The sequence below is a fragment of the Brassica napus genome, chromosome C9 (assembly GCF_020379485.1).
Source record: "Brassica napus cultivar Da-Ae chromosome C9, Da-Ae, whole genome shotgun sequence".
Classification (NCBI taxonomy): Eukaryota; Viridiplantae; Streptophyta; class Magnoliopsida; order Brassicales; family Brassicaceae; genus Brassica; species Brassica napus.
In genome coordinates this window covers 54,689,543-54,701,891 of record NC_063452.1, presented here as the reverse complement: position 1 = coordinate 54,701,891, position 12,349 = coordinate 54,689,543, and the positions used below count along the sequence as shown (strand labels likewise).

The following is a 12,349-nucleotide window of genomic DNA, read 5'->3' as shown; positions in this document are numbered from 1 at the left end:
TATTTGTGTTCTTGACACGCACACAGTTTTACCGTTAGGTCAAGTCTTTATATATACAGTAAAAAACAAAGGAGTACTAGCATTGATATGAATATTAGCTTGGAGGAACGTTGAGCGGGTTTCTTGGTGTTGGACCACTCGTTTTAGTTATGGTGCAGGTTGATGTAGCCTGTAGTTATTATCATTGGCAAAATAATTACTAAGTTCCTATTATTGTTAGAGAAAAAAACAAAAATAGCACTAAATCAAGTTTTTGTTCCCAAACTAGTATTCAAGGTCAAAAGTCACAAAAATAGCACTTAATGTTTTATCAAAAGTCACAAACTTAGGGTTTAGAGTTAATGGTGGGGTTTAGGATTTAGGGTTTAGGGTTTAGAGTTTAGGGTTTAGAATTTAGGGTTTAGGGTTTAGAATTTAGGGTTTAGGGTTTAGGGTTTAGGGTTTAGGGTTTAGGGTTTAGAGTTGAGAAATGAGGTTTTGGGGATAAGATTTCAAATTTTGAAAAATAAAAAAATTAAAATTTTCAAAAGATAAAATGCTATTTTGGTGATTTTAGTTTTTGAGTGCTATTTTTGTGATATAAACTTAGAAATGTGCTATTTTGGTGATTTGTCTTTATTGTTAGCTCCAAGCCTCCAACTGATTAATTACACCCCCTTTTATAAGTTGAGTACAATGTGTTCTTTAGTTAGCATTTTATTTTTGTTTTAATTTTTCTACATTAGTGCAAGTATTAAATATTGTCGCTGAGAGGAGTGATAGAGAGAGAGAGAGAGAGAGACAGTGATGTTACCAAACCAAAAAATTACCACTAAGCACATGTCACTGTTTATCATTAACTGTCCATTTCCATGCAAGGCAAAATACAAAAAGTTCCAGCCTACCTTATACTAGTACTACATCTTTTAACACTGCTTGTTTCGACTAATCATGACAGTAACCATCCTAACTATATACTGACTGACTCGTAGTTACATCAATACTAATTAACCCAGTCTAACTTTCATATTTAAAGCCATACTTGTTTGGACATATAATATTATATGGTGTGGTGTCTATAACATTTGCTTGGTAAAAATCATGACAATAGTTTGAACTTAACATGCATGAGAAGTTTGTTTCCGTCCACTTTGTTAGCAAACTGAACCGATTCAAACCAAACAAAATCCAAACCGTACTAATTTTGGTTTGAGTTCACCCTAAGTGAATTAACCAAACAGAATCCGAAGGGAAAGAAACCCCAAAATATACACCCTAATACATGTTGTTAAAAAAAAAATACACCCTAATACATAAGAAACAAGAAGCGAGCTGTTGAATGAAGATTTACAACGAAGATGTCCTCCAAAAATAAAACAATTGAAGTTCACTGTGCTTGTATTCATATAAACACCACGATGGTCAAGACAAAAATGAGAGACCCCAATAATTAAATGAACACATTATTGGCTATGATCAATACACAAGCAAATATTTTAGTTTGTAGTGTAGTATAAGAGAAACCAAGTGTAGACCAGGAGCTTTGACTTTGACCACATTAGAATCTTTCATTACGCACTAAACGCTTTTCAATGTAAAGAAGCACATGCATCCATCCACTTAGAGCCAAACATATGCATATGTGGTTAATGTTGTTGAGTTTCTACTCCACGTATGTGCATGATTTAATCGTACTACCATCAAACTCTCTTTTCGAAACCCCCTCTAACAATAGCTAGAAACACGTTGTATTGGTATGGCAGTTGCCACCATCTGAGACGGTGATTTAACATGCTCTGTGCTTTTTTCCTCTATATACTTCTGAAAGAGGGATAAGTTGTACCTAATCGCTATTTAATTAACTAATGATGTTATGCTCACCCAATAAGTAACATTACTTTCAGTGACTTTTAGACGCTGCGTTGGTTAGACCATCCTAGAACAGGGATAAAATATTCATTTATATCCAAGTGTAATCACAGTTATAACATTTGTATAAGCTGGTGGTATCAGCCGCCCTCCAAATTTATTTCAGGTGAGATGTAGTATGGGCAGATTAGAGATGTATCCAGTTCGGGGTTAATAGTTGGAGATTTCTTGATAAATAATATATACGCATATATTACTTTCGGTAATGTATTAAAAAGGAGAAGATACATAAATGTACGGCAATTAGATGGATAAAACTATATGGTCAAGTATTTGTAGCCATAAAATTAGGTGGCTAAAAAAGTTTTATCCAAAGGTAAATAGGGTTAACTAATCTAAGACTTAGAATTTAGAGTTAAAGGGTTGAGTTTTGGGGATGAGTTCAATTTTTTTTTTTTTTTTAAATATTAATTTTTTTTTTAAAAAAAACTATTTTGATCATTTTAATTTTTTCGGTCTATTTTTGTGATAAAAACTTAAAAATGACTATTTAACAGAATTGCCTAAATAAAATTAGCTGTTATATTAAACAATTCATACTTTTGCGTGTAAGTCAAATATATATATTTTTAGTAGGAAAATTGGGGGCTATAAACATGGAAAAAAAGTAATTCACAGCGTAGCGCTTTTACCTAACGGATGTATAGACGACGTCATATATACATAATAATACTATGATACCCTTGCCTATTAACCGGCTAACCTGCAAGAAGATAAATAAATAAAATAAAAAAATTTACTGGCCAAAGTAAATCTTGTCTTCTCCCATTCCACACACCTTCTCCTTCTCGCTTTCTTCGTCGGTTCTCTCTGGAATTCCAAACGACCCTGCCGCTTCTCTGCTCCTACGGCTCGCCTCTCACTGCAATCAACTTTTCATCTCTGTCCTCTTCCCTTCTCATCGGCTTCGGTTTTCCGGGCGTCTGTGGTTCGGTTTTGCACGACGGTTTCGGCGGAGGGGAGTAACACCGCTGGCATCTCCAACTTCACAGAGTAGCGGTTTTCTCAGAGCTTTGACAATAGCGTAAGTTCTTTGGCTTTCTGCTTCGTCTTTGTTTCTCTGATTCTATTTTCGATTTTGGCAAAATTAGGGTTTTAAATTGTTAAGTCTGTATCATTGTTCCTGTTGTAAACCATTGTTCCGGTTACATAATTCCGTCCTCGCATATCGGACTTTCTCAAATTGATTTAGGGTTCGAGTTTTCCCGGTTGTGTGAGGGTTTCTTAAATTTGAATCGTTTCGATGATGCAAACTATGTGGTGTAGTGATATATACGAAGTTGTGTAGAATATCATTGCTGAGAATTGGCCTGTCCGTACACATAGTATGAAATTTCAGATCTGGTTTCCATTTGAAATGTCATAGTATTTGTATCCCATTAAACCATTCCATGGAGGATAGTAACACTTGCGATAATATTTGATTTGTCTCACTTTGTGTTTGGGTGTGGTTCCCAGCTTGATGTTGTTAATCTAAGTTATGCTTGCTTTGGGGTTTCTGTCTCTGTGGTCCATTGTTCATGATCTAGAAATATCGATTATTTTGTGGAACACTAAACCCAAACCACATATATGTTACGTCCGTATCTGTATATTTAGCCTGATGAGTGTCATATTAACTGGAATAGTATGCTATTCATAATATTCCATTTCACATGGAATGGTACTTTCACATGATATGCTGTTCCATTAGGTTGCCGGTTCTTACCCTGTTTAGCTCATTATTCATTTATATATTGCATATGACATTGTGAACCATCTTCACTCTTTGACTCTTTTACTTTTCATTCTTCAGGTTTGTTATGGACGAGTTAGAGCTTCCAAGTAGATTGTTTGAGACAGGCTGCGAACCCAGTGGCAAGAAAAGGTAACAACTATTTCAATCTCCGTTGGATTGAAGTGATAAAGAGTGCATTAGAGGATGAGGACCTGACGATGTTGAGTGCTTCACAGTTTGGCCAAGTACTGAAGATGGGGTCCCATACCTTCTCGGTTATGTTTCTTCATTACCTTCTTTCACGATAGTTGATCACTGAGAAAGACTTCGAACTTTGGTGGCTTTTCGTGGGGAAACCAATTCGTTATGCTATTCAAGACTTTGCACTTGTAACTGCCTCTATTTCTATTTGATTCAGTGTATATGAAATGGAAATGATCTTATTTGCAGTCCCTCTCTGTTTAAATTTGGAGTTGGGTTGTGTAAGTTTGTACGTTTGGTGTTCATATATGAGGTATTTACCATGATTTAGTTTCAGTAAAATTTGGATTGTCTAGGGATTAGGGTTTATATTTTTCTAACTTGGTTTTAGTGTTTATTATCAATTGTTTGGTTACTATCCCCTTTATCTTTGTATATCATGGTGCTCAATCCTTGATCTACTATACACATAGTACCATTTTAAATAGTACTGTTCCAATGGAATAAAAGTCTTCTCGTAACCCTATAACACACATATCCCTTCTCATAATCATTACCTTATACCCCTTGTTTAAATTTACACGGTGAAAATATCTTGGTAAATCAGGAGGTGTACGTGGCATCCTCCTACTCTTTCATATGTAATAGATGTCATCAACTTGTGTTAGGTGTTTAATGTCAAGTGTAGTTTTACCACTCTCCCATTAGATTTGTATCCAAGTAACATAGTATACAGTATATGGAATGGAACATTTAAAATAATAAATACATAGCACAATTATATGGAATAACATAATCGCATGAGATTGTACCTACGTTTCCCACTGCATATTCCATGTGGCTCATGAGGTTTATATTTCCATAAGAATTGGGTTTTCTATGTATTAGGGTTTATATTTCCCTAACTTGGGTTTAGTGTTTACTATCAAGTGTTCTATTACCAATTCCATTAGCTTTGTATTTCATGTTGGTCATGAGGAATATAAATACATGTTCTCAATAGTATGACATGTGGATTTAATTTCACAAAGATGTGGGTTACCTATGTATTGGGGTTTATATTTCCTTAACTTGGGTTTAATGTTTACTCTCAAATGTTCTATTACCATTCCCATTAGTTTTGTATTTCATGTGGCTAATGCAGAATATAAATACATGTCCCTTGTATTATTGCACGTGGATTTAGTTTACCGAAGATTTCGGTTGCCAATGATGGATTGGGGTTTATATTTCCCAATCTTGGGTTTAGTGTTTGATGTCAAGTGTTCTATTATCATACCCATTAGCTTTGTATTTCATGTTGCTCACGAAGAATGTAAATACATTTCTCCACTATTATGGCATGTGGATTTAATTTCAAAAATATATGGGTTCGGTTGCCTATGTATTGGGATTTATATTTCTCTAACTTGGGTTTAGTGATTACTATCAACTGTTCTATTACCATCTCCATTAGTTTTGTATTTCATGTGGCTCATTAGGAATGTAAATACATGTCTTCAATCTCCCATTAGATTACTTAAATATATACAGGATATACTATGCAACTAGTATATAATTAACATGGTATATGTTACATGAAATGGTAGTTCTCAGGTAAATAACATAGTACATACTATTTGCATCTATCTCATAGAACAAACCAATACAAAATGACTACATATTTGGACATGTTTTGTTCCGTCCTGATAGTTTGTACTTTGTTCTTCTTATTCTCCGTTTCTATCTTGTGTTCTATAACCCAACCACCAGTACGTTGTGTTTGATTTGCGTCCAACTGTATAAATGATATGGTTATGTTACCATATGGAATAGTTCTACGCTATATAAAATAGTATCCTCTATTATGTGTAGTAGTAGTTGTTAAATGGAAATTAAACTTCTTTGTAGTGTTATCAAGGGAACATAAGATGGTAACTTATTTTTGCAATATCTGACTTATTTTTGCAATATCTGTATTTTGGGTAAAGTATTACATACTTTGCTTGTATCATGCACATTTCAACTGTCCAATGTAGATGCTCTTTCAATTGGAACTATATTTGTATTTATATTATTCTATCTAAAATATATAGTATGAAACTACAGTTCTTGGATTCTCCAATATTTGTTTAACGTTGTTTCTTTTACACTTACACTTTTCAGCAACTCCTCTCTCTGCATCTTTTCCTTCCTTTGATTTTGAATATGGTTTATCCACTCGATTCCTAAAGTGTCTCATTGTTATTATGGGACACAAAACCACCACGTTGTTTGCTCCATGTGTTGGAACCGGTAACCTGTTATATAGAAGATTATAACCGGGAGGAATGAAGGCAAAAAGTCAGTGAGTGCATTATGTCAAAATCATGTCTATTTTCTTGATTTTTCACCGAAATGTGGCTATTAAGCCAATTAGCCCTTTTTAGTATACATCTAATTTTCTACATCCAATTAATCCAAAAACAAATACTTTTAGAACGGCAGTTGTTCAAAAAAAAAAATACTTTTAGACCGGCCGGGACATTTAGCCGACGCGTCCACTCTTAGCGCGTCCTCGTCTGTGTGTTAGGTTACGTTTTGGCGCTACGGGAATTCACCAGCAGAGAGAGAGATGATGACGATGATGCCTCCGCAGCCGCAAGGCTACCACCATCCACAGACCCTGGAAGAAGTGCGAACCCTCTGGATTGGAGATTTGCAGTACTGGGTCGACGAAAATTACCTCTCTTCCTGCTTCTCCCAAACCGGCGAGGTAACCTTATTCTCTTCCTTCTCTCCGTGTTCCAATTCCCAGCTCTCGATTTCTCTGAAATGGTTTGGTATCTAATTTCATAGGGTTTGTTTAGTGAATAGATAAAGTAGATAACTTTAGCTATTATAGATATCTAATGGCTCTCACCATGTTCAATTCAATTGGTACTAGTAGTAGTTGATGAATGTACTTTTTATATCTACTAGTAGAAAGTGTAGAGTAGATTCTATTCTGTAGACTTTAGTTTATATCTTTCTATGTGCTTAATCTCCTAAGCTTCAGATGGAACATGATCCTCCCTAAGGATATTTTGAATCAACGTGATAATGTTATCTCTGTGTGCAGCTCGTTTCTGTCAAGGTAATACGTAACAAGATCACAGGCCAGCCAGAAGGTTACGGTTTCATTGAGTTTATATCTCACGCTGCAGCAGAGAGAACCCTTCAGACCTACAACGGCACACCCATGCCCGGAACTGAAATTAACTTCCGTTTGAACTGGGCTTCTTTTGGTTCAGGCCAGAAAGTAGATCCTGGAACCGACCATTCCATCTTTGTCGGAGATTTAGCGCCTGATGTTACTGATTATCTCCTTCAAGAGACGTTCCGTGTTCACTATTCCTCCGTTAGAGGTGCCAAGGTTGTTACTGATCCGAGCACTGGACGATCTAAAGGCTATGGGTTTGTGAAATTTGCTGAGGAAAGTGAAAGGAACCGTGCGATGGCTGAGATGAATGGGCTGTATTGCTCAACGAGGCCTATGCGTATTAGTGCAGCAACGCCTAAGAAAACCGTTGGCTTGCAGCAACCGTATGCTGCCAAAGGTATGTGAACAAAAAAAAAACACACACGGTTTGAGTTTTGTTAATAGAATCTTGTTTAGTCCAAATCGTTTATCTAATTGGGAGGTTTTCTCTAGCTGCTTACCCGGTTCCAGCCCCGGCTGCAGTTGCTGAACCAGTTCCAGCATATGTTGCGCAACCAGCACAGGTCATTGCACCTGAAAATGACATCACCTGTACAACGGTAAGTTTCATTTGAAAAGCTAGAGCTTTCTTCTCGACATCCCGCTGCTTGTCTTCATTCATTGGTTTTGGTGTACAGGTTTCAGTTGCGGATTTAGACCCAAATGTTACAGAGGAAGAGCTGAAGAACGCATTTTCGCCACTAGGAGAGGTTATTTATGTCAACATACCTGAAACAAAGGGATACGGTTTTGTTCAATTCAAAACCAGGTAAAACATCCGATAAATCTCAGAATCTACATGTGATTGCTTCCATGTATTTGGTTATTTCTAAGCTCTGTTTACTAAAATTTTGACTTCTGCCCCCATGCTGACCCCAGGACGTCAGCAGAAGAAGCCATGCAGAAAATGCAGGGACATGTGATTGGTCAACAAGCAGTACGCATCTCGTGGAGCAAAAATCCAGGACAGGTGAGAAAACGTCTGTTGTGACTTATACTGATGTGATGTAGAGCCTTGCTCTACTCGCTGGTTCACTGAATGTTGTTGATGATGACCTTTTGCTATTTGTCATAGGATGGTTACGTCACACAAGCTGATCCGAATCAGTGGGGTGGGTATTACGGTTATGGGCAAGGCTATGATGCATATGCTTATGGGACAGCTCAAGACCCATCCGTGTACGCGTATGGTGGATATGGCTATCCCCAGTATCCGCAACAGGTAATGAAATGAACTTTAAAAATTAATTTTCTTTTTGGTAACATGTGGGTACTTATTTCTTGTTCTTCATTGTCCACAATTGTTTCAGGGAGACGGTACACAAGAAGTTACAAACTCTGCGGCAGAGCAAGACTTGTATGACCCTATGGCCACTCCTGATGTAGACAAGTAAAAATTCTTATTGACTTTCTTACACATTCATACCTTGGTGGGTGATTAGTTGAATGCCGTCAACTCATTGTTCGTTTTGCAATTGTAGGTTAAATGCTGGTTACTTTTCGGTTCATGCAAGTGCCATACTAGGACGTTTATCGTGGCATCGTACCTCACCCCTCGCATCATAATTGTCCAAATGATCACGAAGAGAAGAATAGAGAATGGTGGACTCTTTGAGATGTTTATTGTATCCATTGTACAAGTCACTGCTCTTTGTTTGATTGTTTTGCCTGTACCGGATCTTTTTTTTCTGTAATCTGCAATCAGGATCTAGTATCATGAAATGTACCAACTTTCTGGAACCTATAATGTTCTTACCTTTCTCTACTTGCTTTGAAAAAAGGTCTCCAGAGAGACTTAAGAGGCATCTACTATGAATGCTATCCATGTTTGTATGTTTTGCTCAGATGTGATTATACAAACATCACTAATGCACATATTTGAATTGAAAAATGGATTTTGATACATTTGAGAAACATCTGAAACTTTTAAATCATTAGTAGACAAGCATATACATATATTTACGATCATGAAACACCTCCCATACATCTCTCTCTTCTCCAGTTGAATCATGAGCAACCCAAGCCTACTTTACAATAACAACTTTTCTTCTTCTTCTTGATTCTCTTTTATGTGCCTCTGCTTCAAGTTGTATCAAAAGACAGTTCACGCCGCTTCTTAGGGTTAGGATCAGGGTTCCCCTTTCTCATCATTGCCACAAACTCCTCATAGTTTATCCTCCCATCCTACAAATTAAATTAGTTTTTTTTTTCAGTGTATGTGCTTATAAAAGTGATCAAAGATAGTAGAAGAAGCTTACATTGTCTCCATCAACTTCAGAAATGATTTCCTTAATGTCTCTGCCATCACTCATGCCAAACTCCCTCAGGGCTTGCTCCAGCTCTTCCATTGTGATATATCTGGAAACCAAGACCATCATTTCTTTAACTAGTTTCAACTATGATAAACTGTTTATGTATGTGCTAATCACTGTACTTACCCACTATTGTCTTTGTCAAAGTGTTGGAAGGCTGAGAAGAGATGCTCTTCTCTGTCAAGTCTGTTAATGTGCATTGTTGCCGCTATGAACTCTCCATAGTCTATTGTTCCGTTGCCGTCAGCATCAGCCTATAGAAAACAGAAAATAATCAGTTCTTCTGGCATCTTAATATATATAGATAGATAGCACATAAGAGAAAAGAAAATGACTTACAGCTTCCATTAACTGTTGGACTTCGTATTCAGATAACCTTGTACCTTGCTTGGCAAGTCCTTGTCTTAGTTCCTCAAGAGTTATTGTTCCGCTGTCATCAGTGTCCATACCTTTGAACATCTCCTTCAAGCCCATGATTTCTTCTTCTGATAAGCACCCAGCTATCACCTGTTCATTGATGAAGCCAGTGAGATATAGTCATCATATATATGCTTCTGAGAAAGAGAAAAAAATATTTTACCCTTAAAGCAACTTTCTTAAAGTTGTTCATTGCTTTGAATTGCTTGAGCCTTGACATCACAGCATTGTCAAGAGGAACATCTGGAGCTTCTCCATCCTCCTTAATCCATGGATGGTCTTTTAAATTACACATAAGGAAAACAAAATATGTTAAATGAAAAAAGTCTACTGCAATATATAGTAGATAAGAGATGCTTACTGAGAACTTGAGCAGCGGTTAATCTTTGTTTAGGATCAGAGTTAAGCATCTTCCTAACAAGATCCTTAGCCTGGTGTGAAATAGCTGGCCATGGATCACTTGCAAAATCAATCTGTCCACTTAGAATTGCATTGAAGATCCCATTCTCCGACTCTGAAAATACATGAATGATAAAAATCAGTGTTAAAAAAGTCGGTTTAGGCGACCACCTAAACATTAATCCATAAGGAGCCTAACTATCCTCTAGCGATTTTTTGAACATTGATAAAAATCAACCTCTTTATGTCTTTGTTTTGAAAAATAGATAATGACGTACCAGCCCAGAAAGGTGGAACACCACAAAGGAGGATATACAACATGACACCAATGCTCCAAATATCAGCCTCTGGTCCATACTTCCTCTTCAAAACCTCAGGTGCAATGTAATAAGCACTTCCAACAATATCTTTAAACTCCTCTCCTGGCTTGTAGAACACGGAAAGCCCAAAGTCCGTTGCCTTGAGAGGAGAGTTCTCTTCTTTGTTAAGCAACAAGAAGTTCTCAGGCTTCAAGTCTCTGTGGATAACCCCCATTGAATGACAAGTATGGATGATCTGCACAATGGTCCTTAGCAACGAAGCCGCGGCTCTCTCAGAGTAATGCCCTTTGGCTATAATCCTATCAAACAACTCTCCTCCAGCACAAAGCTCCATAACCAAATGCACGTTGTGCTTATCCTCGTAGGCTCCTTTGAGCTCCACGATGTTTGGTTGACCCGTCAAGTGATGCATTATCTGCACCTCTCTTCTTACGTCCTCGATGTCTTCCTTGTTCACCAGCTTCCTTTTGGCAATGGTCTTGCATGCGAATTGTAGTCCTGTTGCTTTTTGCGTGCAGAGATAGGTTACACCGAACTGTCCACGACCAAGCTCTTTCCCTAACGAATATGAGCTTTTTACATCTTCCATTGGTCGGCCTAAGACGGGTCCTATGGGGCCTTGTTTGGTTGCGGGAGGAGGAGATGCTGGTGAGTGTTTTGATGCTTTCACAGAGGCTTCTGCACCATCTCCGAGTCCTTTTTCCTGCGTGGGTTCGTCTCGTCCATGAGCGCAACAATTACCCATTGTTGCAATTAAGGGGAGAGGAAGTAAGTTCTCAACCAGGAAGAGAAATACAATGTTACAATGCTAAATGATCTTTTTTTTTTCTTCCTCCTTCCTCTGTCTATTCTTTTAGGATTTAGGTTTCTTCTTTAGCAAGAAAGTTTAGGAGTTTTTGTTTATGAATGGCCATTAATAGTATTTTTTTCTGTTTTTGCAAGTATTATTCATTTTCGCTGGCCTTCAGTTTTCGAAACGATAATAGGTTTTTGCTGATGGGGAGGGACTTTAGGAACCACAACCTCTCTGTATTTTTTTGTTATTTAAAGCAATATTAGATTATTTATTTTAGGATTTATTACAAAAGGTTGAGAGAGAATTTAGGAGGTTGCTTGTATATATATTTTAATGACTAAATGAACTTTATATATATATATATTTATCTCTCTGTTTCAGTAAATAAATAGTTTTATAAGTTTTTTCTTGTTTCATAATATAAGTTCTTCTCAAGTTTCAATGCAAAAAAATTAACAAATAAAACAGCATTTGGATTAAAATTGTGATAGTTAAGTTTTTGGATTAAAACAGTTAATAATTATAGTTATATAATTGTATTTAGATATTCGTATATCTATTTGGTTCTTGATTAGATACTGGTTTTCCGTTTCCAAAAATACAAGAACCACTCATATATATTTGATTCAAGATTGTTATTATTTTTATTTGGTTCAGGATTTATATGCCCAAACCCAGTTTGAAGTTTGAACTAGGAATGGTATACAATGTAAAGATCTTGTTCTAGGGTGATCGAAGGGGCAGTTTGAGAAAGCAGCCTCTATTAGGACCCAGAGCATGCCAAATGTGAATGGAAATTGCAGTGTCTTACCGCAAAATTGGGTTGAAACTTCTTAGAAAGTTGATAATAAAGCAGTCGGTTAATAGTTTAATTAGTTAAATTGAGAAAGTTAAGAACATATTATTCGGTTACAAGGGAGTCGTAAACGAAAAATAAACGCAGAACCTACCTAATCCAGAATTTAATTAAATATAGGTCATGGAGCAGGAGGGAAGAGGCGGATCATACAAGCTGTTGCTGAGGTGGCGAACCATGATTAGTTGGACTGATTTAAATAGCGACTTAAAAGTTTTACCAGA

General features: G+C 36.8%; 2 protein-coding genes across 2 annotated transcripts; one reads left to right on the top strand and one right to left on the bottom strand.

Annotated features, from left to right (window-relative positions):
• Window positions 1–6,297: 6,297 nt before the first annotated feature.
• Window positions 6,298–8,790, top strand: LOC106367885 (polyadenylate-binding protein RBP47B'). The gene is made up of 8 exons (XM_013807749.3): window positions 6,298–6,560; window positions 6,906–7,383; window positions 7,479–7,585; window positions 7,664–7,794; window positions 7,905–7,995; window positions 8,101–8,247; window positions 8,336–8,415; window positions 8,507–8,790. Exons 1-8 carry the CDS (start codon window positions 6,420–6,422, stop codon window positions 8,589–8,591), a joined length of 1,260 nt encoding a protein of 419 aa, XP_013663203.1. The 5' UTR covers window positions 6,298–6,419; the 3' UTR covers window positions 8,592–8,790.
• LOC106367883 (calcium-dependent protein kinase 34-like) lies at window positions 8,527–12,348 on the bottom strand. Its single transcript, XM_048769005.1, has 7 exons — window positions 10,432–12,348; window positions 10,116–10,268; window positions 9,918–10,033; window positions 9,677–9,844; window positions 9,464–9,591; window positions 9,284–9,383; window positions 8,527–9,209 (listed from the first exon to the last, which is right to left on the bottom strand). The coding sequence occupies exons 1-7, from the start codon at window positions 11,216–11,218 to the stop codon at window positions 9,108–9,110; spliced, it is 1,554 nt and encodes a 517-aa protein (XP_048624962.1). The 5' UTR covers window positions 11,219–12,348; the 3' UTR covers window positions 8,527–9,107.
• Window position 12,349: the final 1 nt, after the last annotated feature.

Bases quoted from the DNA above. Each gene is read 5' to 3' on its own strand.
- LOC106367885 (XM_013807749.3), top strand. From the start codon at position 6,420: ATGATGACGATGATGCCTCCGCAGCCGCAAGGCTACCACCATCCACAG. The intron at 6,561-6,905 runs GTAACCTTATTC...CTCTGTGTGCAG, and splicing joins GCTTCTCCCAAACCGGCGAG to CTCGTTTCTGTCAAGGTAAT. The intron at 8,248-8,335 runs GTAATGAAATGA...CAATTGTTTCAG, and splicing joins ATCCCCAGTATCCGCAACAG to GGAGACGGTACACAAGAAGT.
- LOC106367883 (XM_048769005.1), bottom strand. From the start codon at position 11,218: ATGGGTAATTGTTGCGCTCATGGACGAGACGAACCCACGCAGGAAAAA. The intron at 10,269-10,431 runs GTACGTCATTAT...ATGTATTTTCAG, and splicing joins TGTTCCACCTTTCTGGGCTG to AGTCGGAGAATGGGATCTTC. The intron at 9,845-9,917 runs GTAAAATATTTT...ATCAATGAACAG, and splicing joins TTAAGAAAGTTGCTTTAAGG to GTGATAGCTGGGTGCTTATC.